Source organism: Prorops nasuta, unplaced genomic scaffold (genome assembly GCF_024137725.1).
Source record: "Prorops nasuta isolate Cenicafe-Biocafe unplaced genomic scaffold, Cenicafe_Pnas_1.2 PNAS00034, whole genome shotgun sequence".
NCBI lineage: Eukaryota > Metazoa > Arthropoda > Insecta > Hymenoptera > Bethylidae > Prorops > Prorops nasuta.
The window spans coordinates 89,854-116,826 of record NW_027116831.1 but is presented as its reverse complement, the minus strand read 5'-3'; the positions used below and the strand labels follow the sequence as shown (position 1 = coordinate 116,826).

General features: G+C 34.1%; 3 protein-coding genes across 3 annotated transcripts; 2 read left to right on the top strand and 1 right to left on the bottom strand.

Annotated features, from left to right (window-relative positions):
• Positions 1-302: 302 nt before the first annotated feature.
• On the bottom strand, positions 303-4,215 carry LOC136783565 (uncharacterized). Its single transcript, XM_066743820.1, has 4 exons — positions 3,843-4,215; positions 3,545-3,752; positions 1,234-3,223; positions 303-452 (listed from the first exon to the last, which is right to left on the bottom strand). Exons 1-4 carry the CDS (start codon positions 4,213-4,215, stop codon positions 303-305), a joined length of 2,721 nt encoding a protein of 906 aa, XP_066599917.1.
• Positions 4,216-5,821: 1,606 nt separating this feature from the next.
• Positions 5,822-8,713, top strand: LOC136783564 (uncharacterized). Its single transcript, XM_066743819.1, has 6 exons — positions 5,822-5,899; positions 5,994-6,078; positions 6,211-6,444; positions 6,555-6,760; positions 6,830-7,570; positions 7,715-8,713. Exons 1-6 carry the CDS (start codon positions 5,822-5,824, stop codon positions 8,711-8,713), a joined length of 2,343 nt encoding a protein of 780 aa, XP_066599916.1.
• A 33-nt stretch (positions 8,714-8,746) lies between these two features.
• LOC136783563 (uncharacterized) lies at positions 8,747-13,597 on the top strand. The gene is made up of 6 exons (XM_066743818.1): positions 8,747-10,071; positions 10,734-12,146; positions 12,631-12,704; positions 13,003-13,157; positions 13,202-13,305; positions 13,447-13,597. Exons 1-6 carry the CDS (start codon positions 8,747-8,749, stop codon positions 13,595-13,597), a joined length of 3,222 nt encoding a protein of 1,073 aa, XP_066599915.1.
• Positions 13,598-26,973: the final 13,376 nt, after the last annotated feature.

The following is a 26,973-nucleotide window of genomic DNA, read 5'->3' as shown; positions in this document are numbered from 1 at the left end:
AAAAAATTGATGTAGATAGTTTCATTATACGTGTTTTGGTATGTGTATAGCTTTATGTGGGTGCATCGTCCAATAGTGTAATTTCTATACTCAGCAATAATTTTTCCGTACTTAATAGAAAAAATATCAGGATACATACGGGAGTATTCTACGAACGAGTCATGCCGTGAATGTCAGATGTGGGATGAAATTAAAATTTTTATTTTAAATTTGTTACTAATATCCCTAATCTAGAAATAATCTGCAATTACAAATTTCCGTATGACAACGATTAGTATTGGTTGGCATCAATAGGAGGTGCCCTATGAGGATTCTATTGCTTCAGAGGTATCTGATATATAGGGTTGATAAAAAAATATAGTAACAAGCTTGGTTGAGTAGGTGGTAGTAGCCGACAACACGGGTGCTAAGCAAATGCCAAAAAAACTAGCAATATACAAAATCACACTCCACTAAATCAATAAAGGAAGTTAAAACTGTTACACTTTTTGTTCAATAAGCTTATAATTATCATTTCTTAATCTTATTTGTTTTTAAAGATGTATGTTAGATATTTGAAAATAATACCATTGGCATTAAATTTGTACTACTTATTCTTTTGAGTACTTCAGACCTGCATGCCAATTTTTAAAGCATTTCACCATACCCTTTTTAAGAAATTAATATTCAAATATTTGCATTTTATATGGACTCTTATGATGCCACGTCAAATGTCGATCGGTTTTCTAATATAGAACGTGTAAAAGTAACAAGGGTTAAACAAAAAATATACTTATTATAAGTATAGTAATTAATTAAAAATTCTAGCGAAAGGCACTAATATTCTACCGTTTAGTTTCTTAGAAATTTGAATTTGAAGTGAAACAATCGTATGAAATAATATGCCAGTCGGTAACTCCATTTGATTTGGCAACGCTGTAATAAGCTAGACAATGTTACGCATGCGCGTAATGGTCATAGTAAAAAGCAATATTTTAAATTATTTTCAATTTTAGAAATACTTTTTGTGTGAATATTAACTCATAATGAGAGAGAGAGGGAAATATATTAAATAAAATATATATGTAAAAAATAACATGAATTTATTTTCTTTGATAACAATTAAAAATTTATAATTTTAACATGAATATAAACAATATTTTTAACATAAATGTTTTATGCATGCGCCTAAAGTTAAAACATATCACACTACTTCACATGCTGTTTTAAAAATGCTACTATTTTTTCAATTACTTTAGGATTTTTGGTAACCCTCGGTCTTCCGTTTATGCTTTCACCTAATAAAATTTGTATACCCTTTTCATCACTAGCAAGAAAAGCTTCGGTGAGATTCTCAAAGCATATAGCTTGCTCTGCCATTTTAGTTATCATGCCTTTAGAAACAAAACCATCTAATACCTGCAAACTTTGTAAATACAGTGTCCTTCGAATTAAACAATCATGCCTATTTAAATAAAAAGCAAAAGTTTTTGCTGAATCTAAAAGAGTAGATTTACTAATTTCAGTTTTTTCAAGCACTTGTTGTAATAATTCAACATCGACTAAAGCATCATGGGCTCCATTACTTTCCAGATCATACTTTTCAGCTAAGGTAGTTAATTTATAATTAGTCATACCTTTAACAACTTTTTTTAAAGTGGTAAGTGAATCAGCAAATCCATAAATCCACGGATCAAAATTTGATTCCATTTTACAAATATTAATAGCATTTAACAAGTATTTAGCGTCAAAATTGACGTTGTGTGCTACAAGTAAGCAGGCCGATCCAATGCTGATGAGAAAATTTAAAAATTTACAAAGACCATCTTTTAATTGTATTGCCGGAAGGGAGACGCCATTTTTTATTAAAGTACCGTGAGAAAATGATAATCCATGTACTTCAGTGGATTTCATTGATATTCTGTTCTTGGGCAAAATATAGCAACAGAAAGTTTGTTGGTTACATTTGGCAGCAATTTGCAAGATCTCTGCGTTACCAAATCCTGACGTTTCAAGGTCGAACAACACTACAGCTAGATTTGAAGGTGGTGGTTTGCTTTCGTTTCTTATTTTTATATTATTAGAAACTTGTAAGCCTATTCCACTTTCGTAGTTAATTCCTTCATTGTTTTCTTTGCTTTCTCTCTCTTTATTTCTGGTACGTCGCAATTCTAGTCTTCTTGTTTTATATTCAGTGGATTTACATTTCTCAGCTCTCCACTTATTCCAGGCAATTCTTCTATTATAATAGTTTTTACTGACTGAGCTAGGACTTAATTTCAACTTTTTACAGACGTTATCAGGCCAATCGGCTCCAATGTTTTTATCACAAATGCCAGCGGCTACTCGAAAATCATATGATTCACTGCCTCCGTAAAATCGATTTTTTGGGGCATGAATATGAATCATATTGTTTACACTTTCGTTAACCTGGCTAGAGCCACATGGTGCAATTTTGAAAGTATTCTTTTCGTATAATTGAAGTAGAGCAACTAAATCATTATACAAGTTTTGACTTTCAAGAGACTTTGGCAGTCCATGTTTGTAATTTGAAGGATCTTGCACATATTTACACCAAGACCCACAAGAATCATGCTTATTGAAAACATGTGCTGGTAGATTCTGGAAAGCGAGCTTTAAACTGTCTGGATTTTTCTTATTTTGGTGTACAGCATAGGAAAAATTTCTTTTTATATATTTTACAGCCTGATATGAATTTCTGGATAATTCCTTATGTTTTGTAGCCAATCTATAAAGGGCTCTACTAAAACAGGCTTTGACATGATTGGTATCGGACCACTTTATAATTTCAGAAGAACTTATTCTATTTATGGCTGCTAAAGTCGATGCATCTTCGTCACCAATAAAAACACCTAATTTTACATTAGCTGATTTCATGGATTCACTGGATTGTACAATAGTCGCCGCAACATCGGCTTCCATTGCTTTTGCGCTTCCACTGAAATTCAGTCTGCAGTTATGGTCTTCTTGATTATGGCCCAAACTACATTTTTTGCATTTTTTATTCCTTACTCCAAAATCAATGACTTTTCCCGATAGGTGACCAATGAAAGTTCCAAATCCGGACAAAGAATCATAATTTCTTCCATTTCCACGTTTGGGCCATGACATATCGTAGGATAATATTACATTTACTACTTCCTTTCTTTCTGTTAAATTAATTTCGGAAGATGTTACCACTTTGTCTTCATTTCCAACAACTGGTAGATGAAATTCTTCAGGCCTATATAAGTTGCAAAAGATGAAGTAAATGAAATTGATAACATACATTTTAAATTTAATGTCTTTCCTATTTGGAAAATACTATTATTAATAATAATAGTGGACATATTAATACATTCGATTAATAATAGTAATAGACATAAATTATAGAGATACTATGATTTCAATTTGTATGTCTATTTCATTAAATGAAACAGATAATATAATATATCTAGATTCTTATTCATTACTCAGAAAACTTATACGTATGTGATATAATTATTATATTGTTGAATAGACATATAAATCGTTGTACTGTATACTAAAGAACAAAAATAGTTACAAAAGTTTCTTTAAATCTTCTAAATTGTGCTCTGTTAAAGTACGCTCTATCTCAGCAGCTTCTTTGCAGCTTTCTCGAGCAACGTTTTCTATTTGGGGCCCAACTTCTCTCTCATATGATTTAAATGTCCCTGGATTCATCGTTGGAATATTCAATCCCGCAAGGAATTTGTTAACGTGTGATATGCCCATTCCACCATTTAAAGCACCTAGTAAATGAAAATGTACACAACAATATATAATTTAATAGTATATATTGCAGGTATTCTAAAGATAGACAAAGAAATTATAAAACTTACTTAAAGCAATTTTTGAATTCACATCAAATCTACGGTATCCATTGACATCATGCTGTTTGGAAGTGGGTACCTCATTCAATAATAAGCATTTTTCACAGCGTATAATAAAAGTTTCGGCTACACCATGACCTTTTGAACTCTCAATTTTGTCTAAGAATAAGCGTTCTTTACACGACTTGCACCATAAACTTTTAGCAATAGTTTCTATTTCCACAATTCGTCGTCCTTGAACAGGAAATAATTCCTCTGTCGATTTTGGTTTTGAATGTCTCCTCTTTTGTGCGGCTACTATCTTCTGCTTTTTTAAAATTTGCTTCTTCGTGGCAAATCTTCCTTTTAATCTTTGGAGCACTGAATTTTGTTTATCGCTCATCATAAATAGTTATTTATAATTACGGTTAATAGACAGTATTTGACTTGAGTGCGACGTTGCCAAATTGTGACACTACTACGCTACTCAAAATTTGTAATATTAAAATGTAATTTTGGTCATTCATAATCCTAAAGGGAAAATCATAATAAAACTATGTATTTAAAATTAATTACACAATTTTAAAATTATAAATGTACTATTTTCACATTCATATCAAAAGTATGCTTACTTGACTAGAGAATTACTAACATACATCTTTAAGGTGAAAATGGCACTTATTATGAGAAAATTACACTTATTTCAGAGTTTAAATTAGGCACAGTTCTAATTAAATAAAAACATTATTAATACTAGTTTTAATAAACTTATAAAATCAAATTTCTAAACATTTTCATTCTTTTATCGATGTCATGAAAGGGGTTTTTGTTTTGCTATTTTTTTGGGTGCGCGCTGTGCAATTGGTTTACAGCTATCACTATATAAACTCCGTCAAGCATATTCGTTTATCGAGCCTATTTATGGAATCTTACCATTAATAGTCCAGCTAAATAGAATCCTACTTGAACAGCTCCTGTCGATTCCAACTAATAATATACAGGGTGTTTCACGTAAGGCGCCCCAGCTCGAAATGAGGACTCAGAACGCATGGTGGGGGCAGATGCATCTAATTGGCCGCGGAGGGAGAGAGAGGGAATAACGTGGAGAAGGATAGAGCTATCCTTTACTAGACGATACGCCTAGCGTATCGCTGTCCCCTCTCTTCCCCGCTCACACCAGTCATCTTTGGTCAACTCTTGTCCTCTTTCTCTTACTCTCTCTCTCTCTCTCTCTCTCTCTCTCTCTCTCTCTAACCGCGGCCAATTAGATGCATCTGCCCCCACCATGCGCTCTGAGTCCTCTTTTCTAGCTGGGGCGCCTTACGTGAAACACCCTGTATACTAGATATCAGAAAGTTATAATAGTTAATTACCTATAATTGGGGGTATTAGGAACAAATTTTATTAAATTTTTTGCTTAGAGTATCATCTTGTGTCCGATGATCCAGCATTACTTTATGCAAAAATTGAAGTAAACATACAACTAGTCAAAATGCAAAAAGGTGTGCGTAATAAAAAGCCTACCACCGCATCTTTCGTGTGCTTCAGTGATCTACTACGTTTCTAATTGGCGAATGAGAAATATATTGCAGTGTAATTAGACATGAGCTCTCACTATAATAACATATGTTCAATTCAAATATTAAGGACTTACCACAATTGTTGATCCATATATGGAATCTGCTATCTTTCTCTGCTGGAAATGTAAACCATGGAGGGTTTTCATTATTCGCATTCTTGCGACGTTTATTGCAGCCCTCATAAAGACATTCACTTTTAATTGATTGTCTCGGCTTTGAGCTAATTTTCACAAGGATAAATGGAACGGTCAATACTGCTAGAACTCAATAAAAATACGCACTGTACCACAAAACCGAACAATTAATTACACATAAATTATAATGCTCCTTGCTACTCTGCAGCTGACCGCGGTATGAAGACGATGAATTTGCGCAATCGCAAGGAGGGCGTGTCATTTATGACGTAGCTATGGTAGAGTCTATCCCAATATGCCTAGGGGGCAATACTACGCTACGCTCCTCCTTTTAGATTTTAGTGTATGTTTCATTCAGAACGCCCTTTCAATGGTAGTATAAAAACTTATATTATTTTATTGTAGCACTTATGCACTTATAAAATGCATATATCAATATCTGCATTTTTCCTGAAAACGGTGGATAGAGGTTAGAAAATGGAGAAAAGCATTGTTGGGACAAGAAGGATTCTGATCTTGGTGATAACAAACAAAGAAGCAAAGTACAATCGAGTGTGTTGGAACAAGTCTAAGCCCGCTGTAGTTTGTTTACGTTGGTGGACCGCTCTTAGTAACTGCGTAGCGTAACGCGGGAGACACTTTGTTGTGATACTTGAGATAGTATTCTCTCATTCTGAACCATAGCCCCTATAGCAACGCGAAAGCTAATATTGCAACAACGCGATAGAGCCAATAATATATCGAGAATATTACCCGCTTTTAAAGTAATTGAGAAGAATCATTTGACCGGATCTTTGGTGAGAGACAGACTTCAGAAATTGCATCGGTACTGGGCGGAATTTTGTAAAAGCCATGAAGAAATCGTAACTCGCGATGATGTCAACGATGACCCATACATTACCGAGTCCTTCTTTGCGAGTACCGAAAATTTGCGCGATGAATGCAATGACGAACTTGCGCAAGCTCTCGCGAGCTTTCCTAACGATGAAGAAGCTCTTCAACTTCATCTAGATTGACTACTGGGACAGACCATAGCCAGGCTATCTGTCACAATCTACATCTGCCAAAAATCGATCTTCCATATTTTACCGGGCGTTATGAAGATTGGGAGGCATTTGAGAATAGATTCATTTCTCTGATACACGACAAGCCGCAAATTCCAAATGTAGTAAAATTACAGTACCTTATGGGGTGTCTGCGCGATTCCGCAGCTGATTTTGTGAAGGACGTGTCGGTAACGGACCTAAATTACTTATCCACATGGAACGCATTAAAAGAACGGTTCTCGAATCTACGGTTGCAGGTGTATAACCTAACGCTAAATTTAATAAAGGGTTCGTCAATGAAAAGGGAATCAGCTTCTGGATTAAGAAGTCTTGTGGACGACATTACACATCGTGTTCGCATGTTGAGAAATTTAGGAAGGCCGGTAGATAGCTGGGATGATCTACTTGTTGTTATTATATGCGAACGACTAGACCCGGTTTCGAGGAAGGCTTGGGAAACATACTTGAGTACAAGGGGCATGCATGCAGAAAATGACGCGATAGCTGTCACTTCGCGTAAAAGACCTCCTACATTTAAGGAGATGATAGACTTTTTAGAAGGCACGATTCAGGCGCTTCTCTCGGTAGAAGCCGACCAAACTCAAGAGAAGATACCCCCGCAAGCTAAACAGTTTAACGCTAACAAATCAAAGAACACGGTGAAGGTTCACCATGCTAGTGTCAAACCAAAACTAAAGGGTCATTCATCTAATTCGAGCAATACGAATCTATTCAAATGTCCTTTATGTTCACAAGAACATTATATAGGGAAATGCGATAGATTCAAAGCGTTACAAAGTAACGAATGGCACAGTGAGATACGCCGTCTAAGCCTCTGTTTCAATTGCTTAGGCCGGCATCAAGCGCGAAACTGTCAGTCAAAACGTTCGTGTAAAAGGTGTCAAGGGAGCCATCATACAATGTTGCACTTTGACAAAATTCAAGATCGCTCAGAAACAACAGCAGCGGTCGAATCACCGCAGGCTGATTCCATCAAGGTAAACAATAGTTGACTAGAACAGGTCAAATCATTGAACGAGAGGGGTTATTACAATAGGACTGTCTCTCTCTTACCAACGGTTCGGGCATATTTTATAGGGGAATTCGGACGACAAATTAAGATAAGAGCGTTGTAGGATCAGGGTTCAGAATCAACATTTATATCGGAATCAATAGCACAATACTTAAAACTTGCACGCCAACGAGTTCACATACCTATTGTCGGTGTTGGCGCTGCGAGAAATCTTACGGTACGTTCACGTGTTTCATTGCGATTACGATCAGTCACTAAAGAAAACTTTGAACAAGATTTTAATGCGTTGGTCCTAGCTCAGCCAACAACACGTCTTCCTTCCAGTGCACTGTCAAATTTAGATCTGTCACAGTTCGCAGACTTATCGTTGGCTGACCCTGAATTTCAATTACCTGGCGAAATTGATGCAATTCTAGGTATTGATATATATGCCATAGTTTTGAAGCAAGGGTTACGACACTTAAATGATCACAATATTATAGTGCAAAATACTACATTAGGTTGGATATTTTCAGGTCAGGTACACAGTTCTACCTCTCATAAGACTGAGAATAATGCTAAAGTATCTCGAAAGATAATGCATAGTATTGCACTCGAGGATCTCTCCGATGTTTTGAAGCGGTTTTGGTCAGTCGAAGAAGTACCTGCGTCAGTACACAAACTAAGTCCAAACGATCAATTGTGTGAGACTTTATTTAAAGCAACTCATTCACGCAATAAGGATGGTCGTTACATGGTTAGACTTCCGCTAAGCGCCGAGCCTCCATGTAATGTTGAAAGTACACGGCGTTTAGCAATGAATTCATTTATGTCTTTATCGCGGAGATTTGAACGAGAACCAACACTAGCTCTCGAGTATTGTGAGTTTATGAGAAAATACGAGGAGTTAGGACACATGAGTGTTATACCTGAGAGCGAAATACCCAATGTTCGTGCTTGGTACCTGCCACACCATGCAGTTTGGCGAAAAGATTCTTCGAGTAGTAAAATTAGGGTAGTATTCGATGCATCGAGACGAGCGATTAATCAACAATCGTTGAACAATTTTCTTCTACCAGGGCCATCATTACAAAATGATCTCCCTTTGATATTGATAGGGTGGAGGTAGCATCGTTTTGTCTTCACAGCGGACATCATAAAAATGTTTCGACAAATATGGGTCGACCCTGTTGATCAGGACCTTCAACGAATTTTATGGTCTCCCAGTCCGGGACAGGCACCTCGCGACTATCGATTGACAACGGTAACGTACGGTACCACCTCTGCACCATACTTAGCAATTAGAACGCTAATTCAATTAGCTGACGATGAAGGACATCGTTTTCCGCGCGGTGCAAGTTGTCTCCGTCACAATATTTATGTTGACGACATATTTGCTGGTGCTAACGATCTTAATGAAGCTATCTTGATTAGAAATGAATTAATCGCGATTCTTGATTCTGCTGGAATTAGTCTCGATAAATGGGCAGCTAACAATTCGGATCTGTTGCCTGAAAATTCTTTTGATTCATTAAGTAATACTAAAAGTAAAATGATAGATGTAGATAAAACAGTTAAGACATTGGGTCTTCTCTGGAACCCTTCGATAGATGCTTTCGGGTTTAATGTTCAAAGTACATATGTACCGACGGAAGAGACAACAAAACGCAAGGTTTTATCATGTTTAGCACGTCTTTTCGATCCACTCGGTTGGTTGTCACCAATTGTAGTACAAGCGAAAATCCTACTCCAAGACCTTTGGATAATGAAAATAGATTGGGATTCTCCACTACCTGCAGATATGTTAAGTAGATGGAACACATACTGTAGTAATTTGTCAGGTGTGGAAGGGATTTTGGTTAATTGTTGGCTTGGTCCGATTTCATCTGCGCGATGCGAACTTCACGGGTTCGCTGATGCTTCTATGCGAGCTTACGCAGCCGTGATTTATCTTCGCGCAGTAAATGATAGTGGAGATTGTTGGACGTCACTTATTATATCCAAGTCAAAGGTAGCCCCAGTAAAGACCGTGACGATTCCTAAGTTAGAGCTATGTGGGGCTGTACTATTAGTTAAGCTCTTCAAATATATTCTCAAGCTAGATTTATTTAGAAATCTTCCTATTTTTGCTTGGTCGGATAGCCGCGATGCTTTGGCCTGGTTACGAAATCACCCCTCTAACTGGAAGGTTTTCATTGCCAATAGGGTGTCTTATATTCAATCGGAACTGCCTTCAGCAGTTTGGCGTTACGTTCCTTCGCGAGACAATTCAGCGAATTTTGCAACGAGAGGATTGGACTCGTTAAAATTGAAAGATTTAAAAATCTGGTGGAATGGGCCAGATTGGCTATGTAAAACTCCTAAAAATTGGCCTGATCAGCCAATGAATGTGAAACCATCAGTTCAAGACGTACAGGTTTTTGTTGCAACTCAAAATCATGAAGAAGATCCCTTGTTAAGACAATATTCTTCTTTGTCCAGACTAGTGTTATGTACATAGAATAAACATACATAACTCATTGCTACAATAAGCATTATATAATTAATATTATTAATATTATTATCATTTAAAGATATAATTAATAACTCTAAATCTATCATGATTATATTAAAATATCAATAGCCTCATTGTAAAGGAGAGATACTCCTAAAAGCGACAAATTCCTAAATGTAATACGAAGCGCCAGACGCAGCTCGTTCACACAGTCGCCAAGGCTAAGTCCCGACACGTGGCAAAATGCACTTCGAAGGCAGTCGAATGTTCTAGAACAATGACGCATTTGACCATTGGGACCCGCAAATGTTACCATATAAGGTAATGTTTGACGCTGCACTTTGAGGGTAGGAGCCCCAAACGTGCAGCCCCAAAAATCAGTTCGAGTCAAAAGCTAGAAGGAGCAAGTCGAGTCTCCTAGGACCTTCAGTCCTCTTATCTCTTAAACTTATCCAGGCAATCCCTTGTCTCTTAAAACTATAATTATCTAGCTCATAGCTCTGGTTATCAATTTGTATAAAGAAGAAACATTGTAAATCAAACGTCAATAAACTTTATTATACAAAAGAATTTCGAGTTTGTCGTGAATCAGCGACAGAACCACAACACTAGTGAGAATTGTCGCTTTCTGCTTGCGATTTTGTGCGAATTGCAGGAAAATTAAGAAGGGTCACGCTAGATTTACTGGATTCTTGACGTCGCAAGAATTACAATCAGCTCGTGTTGAAATTATTATTTTGTTTCAGAAAACCGCCTTTAGTGAAGAATTGAATTGCTTAAAATCAAACCGCTTAATTAAGAAACGCAGTGTATTGTACAGACTGAATCCGTTTCTTGACGATCGGGGAATTCTCAGAGTGGGTGGACGCCTAACAAATTCGGCACTTCAATATCCTGTGAAACACCCGCCTATACTGCCGAAAACGTCAAACTTGAGCCAGCTCTTTATTCGAGACGCTCACCGATTAGCATTACATGCAGGACCTAATCTTACATTAAGTATTTTACAACATCAAGTTTGGATTATGGGAGCGAAAGGATTGGTCAAGCGCCATGTTCGTGCTTGCGTTCGATGTTTTCGTGCACGACCTCGACCGTTCGGTGTTCAGCAAATGGGTGAACTACCTTCCGCAAGAGTGGTACCATCGAGACCTTTTACAGTAACCGGTATCGACTATGCTGGTCCTTTCAAGCTAAAGTGTTCCAAAGGTAAAGGACAACGCACTTACAAAGGATATATAGCCGTTTTCATATGTTTTTCAAGCAAAGCTATACATCTCGAAGCAGTGAGCGACCTCACGACACAAATGTTCCTAGCAGCCTTTCGTCGCTTCACCAGTCGAAGAGGAATATGTCAACGCATATACAGTGATAACGGAACAAACTTTCAAGGAGCGGATAAAGAACTGAGAAACATGTTTAGAGCAGCATCCGACTTTTATTCAGTCGTTTCAAAGGACTTAGCTGAGAAAGGTATTAGCTGGGACTTCATTCCCCCCAATTCTCCACATTTTGGTGGACTTTGGGAGTCAGGTGTGAGAGCTACAAAACATCACCTAGTGAGAGTGATAGGAGAACACTCATTAACGTTCGAAGAGTTCTCCACAGTGCTAGCAGAAATTGAGGCATGTTTAAACTCTAGACCACTCTGTCCATTATCAGGGGACATTGAGGATCTTGGTGTTCTCACCCCCTCACATTTTCTTTTGGGAGGACCATCAAGTATCATACCTGATCTTCCACTACAAGATATTCCAGAGAATCGATTGATTCCATTCCAATTAATTGCTAAGCTACAACAAAACTTCTGGAAACGATGGTCTCGAAAATACCTCCACCATCTTCAGGAACGCTCGAAGTGGAAGGGTCCATCTGAAAATTTCGTCGTTGGACAGCTGGTAGTAGTGCAGGACGATAGATACCCACCTGCAAAGTGGCCTTTAGGCCGTATTATTGAAGTTCATCCAGGGAAGGACGGTTTAGTGCGTGTTGTGAGTGTAAAAACTGCATCGGCAATTATGAAGAGGCCAATAGTGCGACTCAGTCCTTTACCGATGCCAAAAGAAAAGTGAGTTTATGGCGGGCGGTCTTGTAAATAGTTTATTCCTTTGGTACGCTAATATGTAAATTGTGTTATTTGTTAGTTAGCAATAAGATTTCTTTGCATTGAATTCGTCAAAATGACGAAGGCGGGCGGGATGTTGTAGCATCGTAGTCCTGCTACGTTATAAGAATGTGTGTGAGCACGATTACGTATGAGTGGATATCTATGCAGGGTGGCGGAGTAATATTTCGCATCCTTTTTCTCTTGATAAGTAGTCCTAAGTTCAAGTCACGAGGTTTCGTCACGTGATAGGAGGGGGGAAGAAGGTATATAAGAAGACGCGAACGAAGGGAGGGGATCTCCTCTCTTGGACGATGGAATGATTGATTGGTTTGGCGAGTTGAAGTTTTGTGAATTGCGATAAATAAATATTGTAAAAGAACTGTGTAAATGGTTAAACACCAGGTTCGTGAGTGACCATTCTTTGTGCAATAATCGGTAAAACCAGTTGCCAAATTATTCTAGTGGTGAGCTGTACAGGGTTTCCCACCACGTTCGTGGGTTTTCTCCCTCTTAAATCAGGTTGGTAAACGGGGTTTTATCTGCCAAGTTCGCAGAGTTTTTCCCTGAACTTAATATAGAATAAAGACAAATTCTTTATAAATTAAAACTCGAAATATCTTTTCTTAACCTTGATGCTAAATTGGGTTTCCTGAATATTTAGCGATTTAATACTCAATACTTTTATATTAGGTAGTTGAGCCAACAGATTCTATGTGTAATAATTGAAAAGCAACCGGTTGAAAATTTGGAACTGTCGCTGAAAAGTGTTTTTCAATTATTTAGGTCTATCCATATCCATTGATATAAATAATAATAGAATTGGATAAAGTTAATGTGGATCTTTCGTATTTTTATCTGGCGCTCAGTACACTGCACATACGTTTGGTGACGTACGTCCTTTGTCATCTACATTGGTTTTCGCTATTTCTTATGCTCGCATTGCTGATAACTAGTACTAATTTGGGGAGAAAAGTTACGCAAACCTAATCTCAACTCAGCAATAATTATTTGTTAAGATTAAAGCCTATAACAAGTACATTAAAGAACGCGCGAGTTTCAGAAATTTGAAAATTATCAATTCACCTCTCACTGTTTATGTACCATTAAATAAGATACTTAAGTTTTGAACTTCAACATCGCATTTTTCAAAGATATGCAAAATTTACAATAAAACACACATTTTAATTATTGTATTAAATTTAGTCATAAAAACGACATGAAATAAACTAATTAATAAAATTATTGTGCACATTCCAAATAGCGTTAAGGAATTTCCATCCTTTCATCTACTTTTTGTTGATCGTATTAAATTATTAAGCAGAGTTTTATTATATCCTTCAATATGTCTATTAACTAGTAGATTTCTAGCTCGACAGGTACCATTGGAAGAAAATAAATGGTTATTTAGTTAAATATACTTTATTTATTATAAAATTTTAAAAAAGTTTTTTTTTTTAATAAAATATAAATTGGTGTTTCCCGTAGCTCCCTCTCTGTGTCCCACCTCCTCTTGTTCCCCGGCCTGTTAGTCCTGCTGATCCTCTGTATCCCCTCCATCCACCTTGTCCTTTCCATGTTTCCCCGCCTTTGGAGACAATTTTCCCTCCTCCACGGCTGTTTAATATTTTGGAGCTGCGACCCTGAGTATTTTTTATTTGCTGCCATCTATTAAAAAACGAAGTACATATTAATATTTTAATTCAGAAATATTTGTCGAATCATAAAATACGAAAATATACGCCTTTATTGTGTACAAATAGTTTATCAAATGATGTTATGAAAAAGTGATCAATTTGATGGGTAATCGGTGAAGTGTACTTTGAAAGTAATACATTTTTCGAATATATAACAAGATTTTTAAGTTTTCTTTACCAAAAAGTCAGCAAATTTAATTAAGCCCTAAATACACAAACAGATATCAGTTATATACGTATTATACAAATAATAATATCTTGTATAAATAATGTCGACTGATTACAGTCCAGTAGTATTCCGGAAAACTTTAGCAGTCAAATGTAAAAATATTTAATAAAAGTAGGGATTTCTATAACAAATAAAACGTAAATGATTTTAACATTTCCTAAACGTTTGCATTTATGAAAAATATTTTTCTGATGTTAAATGTCTCCCTTTCTACAGAGCAAACATTTATGTGTGGTTTATTCTTTAAACCCTTTACTTTTGAAAATAATAATTAAATTAGTTATGGTCCTTTGCCAGATATATAATAAATAATTTTGTTAAATCTTGACTTACTTTTCTTCTCGCTTCTCTTTATCTTTGCCTCCCCTGGTCTTCTGGAGTTCGGAGGTAGAGGCATTTAACTCCCCTACCTCTGCTTCTTTATTTTTCGATGACAGATCTGTACTGACTGTACTGCGATCCACCTTATCCGCGGTATCCGTTTCGCTATTATTTTCAGCTACTGGCCGATGCTTTGCTGCCTCTGCATCTGTTTCTACAGGCGGGCACTTGCGAGATTTTAATAATTTAACAACAGTCATCTTGACTAATTCAGCTTCTTCTGAGGCTAATTTGGCTTTCGCCTCGGCTTCAGCAATTTTCCTGCAAACAAAAAATTATTATAATTATATCTATAAAGTTTAGAATATTCGGCATAGTAAATTGATACACTATGTCTAGTGTGTACTTGGAATTAGAAATAAACTGAGAATTCTGTATCATCACAATGCATGTTTGTATAGATGAGTTTGTGCCGATGTATTACTTAACGCATTCCGTGACAGTGTACACAACCGCAATACTTATTTTCCCGTAATTAAGTAATGAAGAAAAATATTATGATATGAGTAAAAATCGACTCAAACACTAAAGTTTTTTGTAAAAAAAAACCAATCTGTACAATACGGATATTGCGAGGATGTGAATTTTCAGTTATTTTTATTCGAAAAAAATGCTCTTAGCATACGCATCATTTCACATGTCAGAATAAAACAGAGAGAGAGAGAGAGAATGTAGAAATGCAATCATTATGAAGTTATTATTTTAACGAAAAGAAAGGGAGAAAAAAGAAAAAGAAGACAATCTCCAAGAAATAGAATACGAAGGAAGAAGAGAATAACCTTTATTATTATATACGATTAGGCAGCTCGTCTTTCCAACAGTGGAAAAGTTTCGGAGAGAATTGTAAAACTTATAAACAAGAAACGTGAGAGAGAAGAGAAGAAAAAGAGTAACAATGTTATGAAACAAATAGAAACAGAAAGAAAAGTTAAGCATCTACTAACATGTACAAAAAATCATGTGTACTTACACCTCGTATTCTATAAACCTCTGCTGGTATTTATTTTCCAGCTTCTCCTCTAGCTGCTTCAATGCCTCGGCGAAATCTTCTTTATTCATATTTATTACTGCATACAGAAAGAAAAGCATTAAAATATAATAAAACTATCAAATTTTCTTAAAGACCTATACCTACAAATATCGATGACGGCTATCAATCGCAGATGCTAAATTGAAGTGCAGGACGTGCAGGATGAAATAAAATAATGGCACAAGCAAGGCTGCAACGCGGTAGCAGTGTGACACTGAGTACTGACGTCCCCACTCCCCAGTAATAGCATGGCAATGTGTGTGTGTGACATCCCCTTCTCCTTCCTCTCTTCATACATTTATACTTCACGATACTTGGAGCTAGCGATGGTGAATAATACATAGGAAACCAGTGCCTCTACTTTAACTCCCTTGTGTTTACTAACACAGAGAAGAAGAATCATAGTGGTAGTTCCGAATTTCCATAATCTGCTATCATAACTACTTGTATAGCCTTGCCTATGTATGTTCCAACTAGCACTGTTGTAGAATGTATAATTCTATAAATCTTAGAGTTCATTTTTCACCTATTAATTATAATATCTAGTTAGCGATCGCTATTTTTGGAAAACACTCTTTTCAACAAAACTTTCGGTAATAATACATACAAATAATCTATAAAAATACTAATTTTAGTAATATGAATTTACTAGTTATTTGTTTGGCTTATTGTTTTTATTTTTTTGTTGAAAATATGACAACTTAAAAGAATGATTATTTTTTAAAATAAAAGCAATTTTTTAAAAACAAATAAACATTTGTCTACAAGATATCGTGCGAGGCTCGTAAAACTGATTGCGATCCTCAAAATTTTTACGCGGGGAAGTAGCATAAGTGATTCGAAATATTAATTGTAATAAGTTTACAGGGTGTCCTATTATAATTTGGACTGTACAATATCTCAAACACTAATGATCTGATACAAAAAAGAGCTAGGCAGAAGATGATTGAAATTATGAGGGACATAAATAGTTCCTTTGATTTGACATCGATATGTAAAAATATATATGAAGTGATTTATTTATAAAGCCAAGGGGACGTACATGTAGCATTTCAATGACGCTTTTGGGTAAAATAAATGGTACCCTTTATTTTATATCTCGCATAAAGTTAAACAACGTCTGCCTGATATATATTTTTTTATATAAGTAGGATCATTGGTTTTTAATATATTTAATAGTCCAATTTGAAACGGGACGTTCTCAATATAAACTCGCTGTAATTTTTAATTGAAATGCACAAACATTGTAGCTTTAGACGAAGAAGGAATTTGACCGATTTTATGAAACGGGAAACAAATCGATTGCAGGTAAGACGGAAAGAGAGAGCAAGAATTAGTAGAATAGTCTTCTCGAATCTTTTTTGCTTTCATTTCGCACGCACACAAGACCATTTAGTGCCGAACAAACATTTTACTCATATATACAAACTCGTTCGTGTTAAATCAAGAAAATAAATTTTGGTAAAGCTGCTGCCACTTGCTTCAAGAGTGAGTCTATATGTATACAAAGAAATATGATAATAAGCATAACTCACGCACATGCAGCAAGCGCTTTAGAATTATAAAATGCCTCGATTGAAGAACGGAAGAAAAGCGAGCCTAGAAGTATGATTACGATAATTTGCAATTATCGTTAAATCAAAGTAAAAGAGATATTGTTAGATTGGTGAAATTCTACTGATTAAAATGAACCCAAACTTGCATTAAATCCAATCAGTTTTAGCACTTTATTATATATATATATATATATATATATATATATACATCTCTCTCTCTCTCTTTTTCTTCGTCTTTTACAAATCGAAATATAAAACGTTTACCTGCTCACTTTACTTTATTACTGAATAATCTGAATATATATACAGGGTGAGACATTTAAGCTGGCCCAAAGCATTGATACAAAAAGGAGCGCATCTCTTTATAAGAGATATTTACACACACTTTTAAAATATGACTTTTCTGAAACCAAATAACAAGAGGCTTCGAAAAGATTCTATGCGAAAATGAAATATCTTTTATAGTTACAGAGAGATCGCGTCTTTCTGCATCCATTTTCCGGGGCGGCTTAAGTGCTTCAACCTAATACCTATATATATTGTAACCGGACAAAACTACGGTTTCGATCGGTTACATAGATTTTGATTGCCGCGCCGCCAGTAGTGCGGTGGCCCAAGTGGGCGTGGGCCCGGACCTGAATCGATCAATGGATCGATGCGAAAAACTAGTTGCGCCGGCCCTGGGCGCGCCTGCGCCTTTCTTCTTTTCAGGACTCGAGCGAGGTGAACCCCGTTGCCTCGTGGCACTTTTTGATAACCCTGGATACAGTAAGGACCGAAAGGAGAATAAAGGACAGGAAGTAGAGAAGGATAAAGGAAAGGATTGTGGAAAGGATAAAGAAAGAAACAGGGTAGAATAAAGGCTAAGCGCCGAGTTAATAAAACAAAAGGAAACAGCCAGCAAGGAGAAAAGCCAAGGTAAGTGGGAACAAAATCTATTAACTTAACCTATAGGCGCCAGGATTACTCCTTTGGCTTATTTGCTTTTCGTAATCTATGCGAAAGCCTCTTCTCTTGGCGGGGAGTAGTGAGGACTGTTGCTGATGGCGGAGGAATTTTATTGGGGGTTCAGGGTAGCATGTGAACCACATAGGTGGTAGAATATGAACTCATGCTGCTGACATCCAGTTTGGTGAAGGTGAATTGTAATTGAGAAGGCTAATAGGAGATTAATTAGCATAATATAAAGACAATCACCTAGTGGGACCCTCTCCCATCAGCAGTAGGCTACGTAGCCTGTCAGGCAAGAGAAAAGAAAGGTACAAGGCAAGTACCTGGGGCAAGCGAAGCCCAAATATTCTTTCCAACAGGTCCTGGAGAGTTATGTGCAAACAATCCAGTATAAGAAATAGTATTAACTGACAACCCAGTCAGTAGTAAGGAAAATATACCACAGGAGCATTAGTCGAAAGGGATACCCATCAGAGGAATGAGCATTGGAGGGCTTACGCAGTGCCTACCAAAGAATAAAAGGGCAGTGCGAAGAGGAAAATAGACTGCAAAGAATCTTTTAGGACTCTGATGAGGCTAAACCACCAGCCTAAATTAACTATAATGTCCTGGAGGACATTGAGCATACAATCAGTCTCTTTAAGCTCTTAGTATAGAATTTTATAATTTAGCCTCATGTAAATTAGGCCTCTAGAGTAATTATATGAATGTTAAGGATCTATTAGTGATCCATAAAATGGGAAGTTGTAAGATGTTCAAATGTATATAATGATTATAACTAGCCTTATTAGTGTAAAGTAGTATGCTTGAGAGGGGACTGTAATTTGAATATAAAGGAACTGTATAATAGATAGTAAAAGTTGGAATTTAATTATTACTCTAATAGAATTGTACTTGTTAGATGCGTGGGCAGGACTCAAATCTAAGAGAACTCAAGCCGGGAAGGCCACGGACTGGTCTATAATAAAATAGGCCTGGCGCCCAAAAATTTAAAAGTATTAAATCATAAAGTCCGTGTGCATTGTGCCTGTCTGGCGTTCACTCGCCTTTCCCTTAGTGAATATCTGCGATAGGTTACAATATATATATATATATATATATATATATGTCTATTGTCCATTTCCAAGACCTGAATCAACACATACATAATTTAGTATACATTGCTTTACAATCATAAATATAGGTATACATTGTCAGAAAAATTTAAATGTACGTAATAATTTGTTTTATATAAAGAATTCTGCATAAAGTGGTAAATTCCAGGACATTTTTAGTTTTATGAATTTTAATAATTCTATTGTATACAATCGAATCTAATTTATTTTTAGTGTATACATTCACTTTTTCTGTACCTTATTTAGCATATTTATGAATTACATATAAAAAACATATACATCTAAACTTACCAAGACTTTTTCAAATACATTAAGATTAGGGTTTTTTACGTATTGGTAAATTAATTGGTTTAGTAAGAATTAATCAAATTTTTCGGTAAGAGTTACAGAATTTCCCTTCTAATGCATTGTCTGGTTTGCTTACGTTCATGCGTAGAGAATCCCCTTCACAGTTAACGTAGGAAGAGAGGTAATATACTAAGCATATAAAAGAAGAAGTACACTAAGCCACAAAAGGAAGATGCCAAATATTAATTCAAGTATGCTGTTCCTCAAGTCCAAGTTTTCTTAGAATCTATATAGCTAAAAAGTTATATAATTCAAAAATGGTTCATAATGGGAAACAATTTTATCATGCTATTTTATTTCCAAATTTCTAAGAATCTTATGGTTAAAATATTGACTATTATATACTTTACTGTATACAGCTTATGCAAGATTGATTCACCAAATGATGAAATAAGAGATTTTAAATTAAGCAGCTTCGGTTAACAGAGAAATAAAACGTTTATTCAATAAATAGAAAAGATTAGCAGATATATTAACAAGTTTACAATAATACAAAATAAACAAATTATAACACTTTATCACCTTATAGAATCTCTCTAAGTGCCTGGCAATGTGGCATAAGCCAGCTATTCGTAGATGGCGCTTACTAAATTGCAACTATTTTAAATCTGCAGGTCATAACTATTTACTTCAATGATTTTTATTATTCAATGTGAGAACAATTCTGTAAAATTTCTGCTATTTTCTTATTGATCCGTCATGCTTTCTCATCTCGTATGACATTTATTTGCCTTGATTGTTCCTTCTTCTTCTAGTTTTCAACACATATACCAATAATTCTCTAGATATATTTTCAAATATGCTCAGATATATATATATATATGCTTATTCTGCTGTCTAATTGTTTCTATAATAATTAGGATGATTGGTAAACTACTGCTGTATTAAATTTGAAGAATGGAGACTGGACTTATTGTACTTAAATATGTTTGGCACCTCATCCACATGATATCTTTTCCTTCCATTTAAGAGGATCTTGTCGACCAATAAGTTCATGTATACTGCGGAGTTCATCTTGTTTTCAGCTTCAAATTATATTTTCCAGCTATATATTTGGATATCCATTCCCAATATGCAATACTTATTTTATTATTCCTATTTGTTCATGAGACTTATCTGTCCTAAAACCTTAACTTATCCACTAGCCATATGTATATCCTATCATTTTCAGATGAATGACATTTCTTTCTATCAATCCTGACAACATTATAATAAGAGTATTCTATATTCAAACACGTAACTGGAAAACTACTTGAAGCTAAAAAATAAGATGAACTCTGTATTATATACATAACTTTTAAAGAACTTTATCTATCCAAGTATTATGAGAAGAGAACATATCTCACAGAAGAGAGGCGCAATTTAAATAGCATCATTCAAACGCCCATTTTCCAAATTTAATAAGACAATGGTTTAACAATCATTCCAATATTTATAACATTAATTACAAATCAGCATAATTATCTTATCTGCGTGTATTTAAAAATGATAATAAAATTATTGTTATATGTTATAGACTAGAAGAAAATAGTGCAAAGGAGGCATATAAATATCATACAAAGTAATATGTCGAAGGATGTGACAGACTAATAAGAAATTAGCAGAAATTTGACAGAATTTGTCTCACATTGAATAATAAAAATCATTGAAGTAAATAGTTATGACCTGCAGATTTAAAATAGTTGCAATTTAGTTAGAGTAGCTTAAAGATAGGTTCTACAAGAATACATAATTACTATTTACGTATAGAATTTGTGTGTGGTTAAGGAAGAAATTAAAATAATAAATTTTAATTGAACTAACTTTAATTTATAATAATAGGAATCAAAACATTATACTACATTATTATTATTTTGTAATAAAATTTCTTTGTGTACACAGCATTCGCTTATACATTCACTATTACAACATTATGTCACAATTATTGAAATCACTGGGTTACACAGAAATGCTTTATAAATTAGTCCTTTTTCATCCATCGTTCTTTAAGTATTTCTTTCCTGCGATTTAAACTCATGAAGAATAGGATTTAGCCTGTAACAGAAATAAAATAACCACAAAGTATATATTTCCTTATAAATTCACAATAATTTTCATTTTTTGTTATTAACTTATACTCATCTGATATATTTTTTCTTCTCTGTTATGTATTAAAATCCTTCCTTCTTTCCCGCAATCGTTTTCCGAAAAAATTAGTTTTGTCTACGATACAAAAACGAAGGTTAACCGCGCCATGACAGCTACGGAGAAGCTCCCTAGATATCCCCTCGCCCCTCTGATTTCCGCTTCCCCTTGCCAGGGACAGGATTATTGGGCCGAAGGTACATACACAGTAGGAAATTGAATCGTGGGTGGTTCAGCTAGCTTCACTCTGTAATTTAACTTGGAAAATGATATACTACAATGTAGTTGAAACCACACACGATTCAACTTCCCACTGTGTACGCATACAAAAATTATATAATAATTAATTATTCATTCATTTACTTGCCTGAATTTATGTGATCTCAATACTTTATGTTGCCGATTGATTGACCTACTCGCCTAATTTATTTGATCTTCATGCTTTATGTTGCCAGATATATTTATTAAGCAACCAGAAGAACTACTTCCTTTTCTGAAATATTTAACTGTAAAGTATTTTTTTTCAGATATTTTTGTCTAAAATTCTTTTTCTGCAATATTTCGTTTTTAATGTATTATTTTTTATTGTAAAAGTATTGATGTTTGATGTGTGGAAATATATTTACCTCGAAATTTTTAAAGTAACATTTGAGTTTAAAAATTGTTTGGTCTTATAGGTTATTTTGTTCAGTGGAATTTTACTTGCCGTCTTTTTTTTACACGAAAGTGTTCTTTTGGGGGATCTCAGAACTTTTTGTAATATTTTAAAGTTATGTGAATAATATATTTATAAATTTATTTGTGAAAATAAAATGAAAAATAGTAAACTTTTGGAGATACATCGGTTAGTGAAAAATTAAAATAATAAAAGATCTGCTTATTACAATAACTTTCTATCCTCATTAACATTAGTCACCAAAAGTTTTTGTAAGTTATAATGTTTTATCTGCATATCTTTATGCAAACATGTGACTGCTTAGCCAATTTCCCCCTATTATAGATGCTCCTTCTTCTTTCTGAAATAACCTGTAAATAAAACAAAATTTTAATATAAACAATGCTATTTAAGAGAAAATTTGCTTGGATTAATTTTGGATACATATTAAACAATATAATTTTCTTTCAATTTTTGCTTTGCTACCTAAAGCTCAAATCATACATAATAGTTCCCAGACTTACTATTTAAATATACATATACAACAATTAATGACAATTTTAAATGATGAAAGATCTACTTATTACTAAAACTATCTATCTTCAATAGTTATAGGCACTAACAGTTTACGTATGTTAAAATGTTTTATATGCTTATCTTTACGCAAATATGTGACAGCTTAGACACTTTTCCACCATTGTAGATGCTCCTTCTTCATTCTACGATAACCTGTGAATAAGACAAATTTATAATATAAAAAAATGCTGCTTAAGAGAAAATTGGTTTGAATTAAAATTGGATACGTATAATACAATATAAATTTCCTTTAAATTATTGCTTTGCTACTTATAGCTTAAGTCACACATAATAGTTCCCAGGCTTACTATTTAAATATACATATACACCGGTTAATGAAAAATTAAAATGATGAAAGATCTACTTATTACTACAACTTTCTATCCTCATTAACATTAGTCACCAAAAGTTTTCGTAAGTTATAATGTTTTACCTGCATATCTTTACGCAAGCATGTGACTGCTTAGCCCATTTCCCACTATTGTAGATGCTTCTTTTTATTTCTAATATAACCTGTAAATAAGACAAAACCATAATATAAACAATGCTAATTAAGAGAAAACATGTATAAATTAAAATTAAATACGTATTATACAATATAATTTTCTTTCAATTGTTGCTTTGCTACCTAAAGCTCAAGTCATACATAATAGTTCCCAGACTTACTATTTAAATATACATATACAACAATTAATGACAATTTTAAATCATGAAAGATCTACTTATTACTAAAACCATCTATGTTCAATAATTAGGTACTAACAGTTTACGTATGTTAAAATAATTTATCTGTTTACCTTTACGCAAATATGTGACAGCTTAGACACTTTTCCACCATTGTAGATGCCCCTTCTTCTTTCTACGATAACCTGTAAATAAGATAAATTTATAATATAAAAAAATGCTATTTAAGAGAAAATTGGTTTGAATTAAAATTGGATACGTATAATACAATATAATTTTCCTTTCAATTGTTACTTTGCTACTGAAACTTCATCTCAAACATAATAGTAACCAAGCTGACTATTTAAATATACATACACAACAATTAATGACAATTTTAAATGATGAAAGATCTATTTATTACTTAAACCTTGTATCTTCAATAATTATAGGCACCAACAGTTTACGTATGTTAAAATTTTTTTCTGCATACCTTTATGCAAATATTTGAGAGTTTACCCAATTTTCGACTATTCTAGATGTTCCTTCTTCTTTCTGACATATCCTGTAAATAAGACAAATTTATTATATAAATAATGCTACTTAAGAGAAAATTGGTTTGAATTAAAATTGGATATGTACGTATTATACAATATAATTTTCCTTTTAATTGTTGCTTTGCTACATAAAGATCATCTCAAACATAATATAATTGAATAATTTTATAATATCCACAAATGGCTCATACTCAACATACAGCTGCTGGATACAAATTATTTCTGCTCTTTTTTTCCATTCGGATGCTTGTTGTTGCATTATTTAAGAATATATTGCCTGGTAATCATTTTGTAAGAATATAATCACAATACAAGAGGCTATGAACCGAAAATGTGATAATATTTAAATTTCCACTACCTGCAGGTCACAAATTAAATTGAAATAAGTATCTCAATATTATTGTATTAGAGTTTATTGATAAGCATCATGTATCACCATATACCAAACAGAATTCTCCAACATAATCTGAAATTAATCCAAAAAAATTAATCTATAAAAACATGAATATGTATTTATAAATTTTAATATTTTTGTCTTACAATTTTATAGATCTTACGCAGTGTAAAATACCAGGCCTCTTTTTAGTCGAAATCCAAATTTATCATCCTCCGTAGCATTGTCTAATTGAATGATTTTCTAATATCCATAAATGGCTCATACTCTACATAATCAGCTACTGGATACAATTTGATAACTTCTACTTTATGTTCCCATTCTGATACTTGTTGTTGCATTTTTGAAGAATATATTACCTGCCAATCATTTTATAAGAATATAATAACAATAGCTTAAAATATATGTTGGTATATGGCTGCATATAAGTATATAAAAGTACTTATATAGATTCAATTTTTAAACATACGTACAAACCAAGTTATGACAAATTTAAATGATGAAAGAAGATATATTTATTAATACAACCTTCTAACCTCGTTAAAATTAGTCACAAAAGATCAATGTATGTTCAATTCTTGTTTTTGCATACCTTTATATATGTAATCTGTTCGATCTGCCATTCGTTCATCTGCTTCTGCATTTTGCTAACACAATCTGTAATTTTGAAAACACATACTATAATAATAATATTGATAAACACATTTAATATTAAAACTGAGTAAATAAAAATCAGATATTGCAAAATGTTATTTAACTTTTAATTTGTTCTTCAAGATGCATTGAAACTAACCTAAATAATCTGCGTATTAAGGGTTATAGACTATACCACAACTATTTTCCTTGTTTTGGCATCATTTTGTTACCAATTACTTTATTAATTGGAATGTGATGAGCGTTTATAAACGCATGGTTTTCTATTAGTCACTCTATTTCCTGTAACCTATAAAACAAAGAAACCACAAAGTACCATTGCTCAAATATTTAAATATTTGTTCTAACAAACAATACTTATCTAATTGATTTCTGGATCACTGCCATATAATTGATGCATCCAAATTTTAACTATGAATTCACGTGGAAAACTCACGTGCGAATCATACTATCAAAACAAACACTTCGATGGATACTACATATACGTCGCGCCTGCGTTGCGGCCATATTGGAATCAGTTTCACACCTATAGCACCAACACATTCGAAAGAGCAAAAGTAAAAGACAGAAGATAACGCTTAAACGTGTAAGAGTGAGAGGTCCGATGGAGACACCAAAATCTTGGTCGGGAACAGAAGAAACGCTAAATGAAATGATTTGAGCTATTAGTGGAACGTAATCGTGAGATCTCAGCATTGCGTGAACTAATTTAAACGTTTGCGATCTCATTCGAAAGCTTATATAAACATTATATATCAAAAGTTTCATAAAAATTTTCATTAAATGAACCGATCGGAAAATATATCCATCGGAAAAATCGTGAGTCCAAACTTGGCGTAAAAGTAGGTAGTGTCGCGCGGCTCTTTAAATTACTTGCCGTGTAACACTACCGTGTTACTTGATTCTAAACAAATGAAGACTCTTTCAATGTATCTTATCTTCCATTATCTGTTCACTACCAGCCATATTTTTGCACTCGTATATAGTCACTCAAAGGTTTACGTAGTGAGAGCCTGGACCATTTTTCCTAGGACACGTAAAATATTTTCCATATTTGTAGACATACACTATTTTTCCACTATATACATCACTGATTTTCAACGGTTGACTTAAACGCTACTATTGTAAGCTTTAATAATTTATATAGTTTAACTTTCCTTTCGTATCTATATTTTTCAACTCATGCAGCTTAATTCTCAGCAATGGCACAATAAATAAATTAGTATAATTTAACCTGAAATAAAATCCCACAAAGTACCACAAAATATTAAATTTTAATATATTTTACAATACAGTATTACTTATCTGATTCTCTTGCTGACTCCTTTATTGCTGTTCCCTCATTTTACTTAATTATACACAGTTTTAATTATATTACACTATTGTCACCACAATCGAGTAATTTTGACTTTGATTTTATTGAGAGTTCGATAGAAATATAGGGTTATGCCGGTAAAGGGTTATGCCTACGTTTCATCATATGAACTATATTTGTAGTTACGTCAGCTTACGTCTACAAAATACAAACCTATATTCAAAATAACGGCCAACTTCAGCCCAAGACATACATTATAACTGAAGAAGAAGATTATTAAGGAAAATTTTAATGTTCGATATATATAGCTAACTGGGTATGAAATCTCTGGATTGCATGAACCGATTTTGATGTTTACAGGCTCAAATGAAAGCTTTACTTAAATCATGACAATTGATCATTCACGGAAATAAATGGGTTTGAAAATTGGGACGGCCAAACTTACTGCATAAGTTACATGGTAGTGCTCGGCGGTAAAGACATGTCATTATCTACTTTTATATGTACTTGCCGTCGAAACACTACCGTGTTTCTTGATAGAGGGTA

Excerpts from the sequence above, each read along its gene's own strand:
- LOC136783564 (XM_066743819.1), top strand. The coding sequence starts at position 5,822 with ATGCCTAGGGGGCAATACTACGCTACGCTCCTCCTTTTAGATTTTAGT. Across the intron at positions 5,900-5,993 it reads TTCAGAACGCCCTTTCAATG|AGGTTAGAAAATGGAGAAAA; the intron begins GTAGTATAAAAA and ends AACGGTGGATAG. Across the intron at positions 6,079-6,210 it reads AAGAAGCAAAGTACAATCGA|CCCCTATAGCAACGCGAAAG; the intron begins GTGTGTTGGAAC and ends TCTGAACCATAG.
- LOC136783563 (XM_066743818.1), top strand. The coding sequence starts at position 8,747 with ATGTTTCGACAAATATGGGTCGACCCTGTTGATCAGGACCTTCAACGA. Across the intron at positions 12,147-12,630 it reads TTACCGATGCCAAAAGAAAA|TTGCCAAATTATTCTAGTGG; the intron begins GTGAGTTTATGG and ends CGGTAAAACCAG. Across the intron at positions 12,705-13,002 it reads TTTTCTCCCTCTTAAATCAG|AATTGGATAAAGTTAATGTG; the intron begins GTTGGTAAACGG and ends AAATAATAATAG.
- LOC136783565 (XM_066743820.1), bottom strand. The coding sequence starts at position 4,215 with ATGAGCGATAAACAAAATTCAGTGCTCCAAAGATTAAAAGGAAGATTT. Across the intron at positions 3,753-3,842 it reads GAATTCAAAAATTGCTTTAA|GTGCTTTAAATGGTGGAATG; the intron begins GTAAGTTTTATA and ends TTCATTTACTAG. Across the intron at positions 453-1,233 it reads GGGTTACCAAAAATCCTAAA|TGGAGTGTGATTTTGTATAT; the intron begins GTAATTGAAAAA and ends TTATTGATTTAG.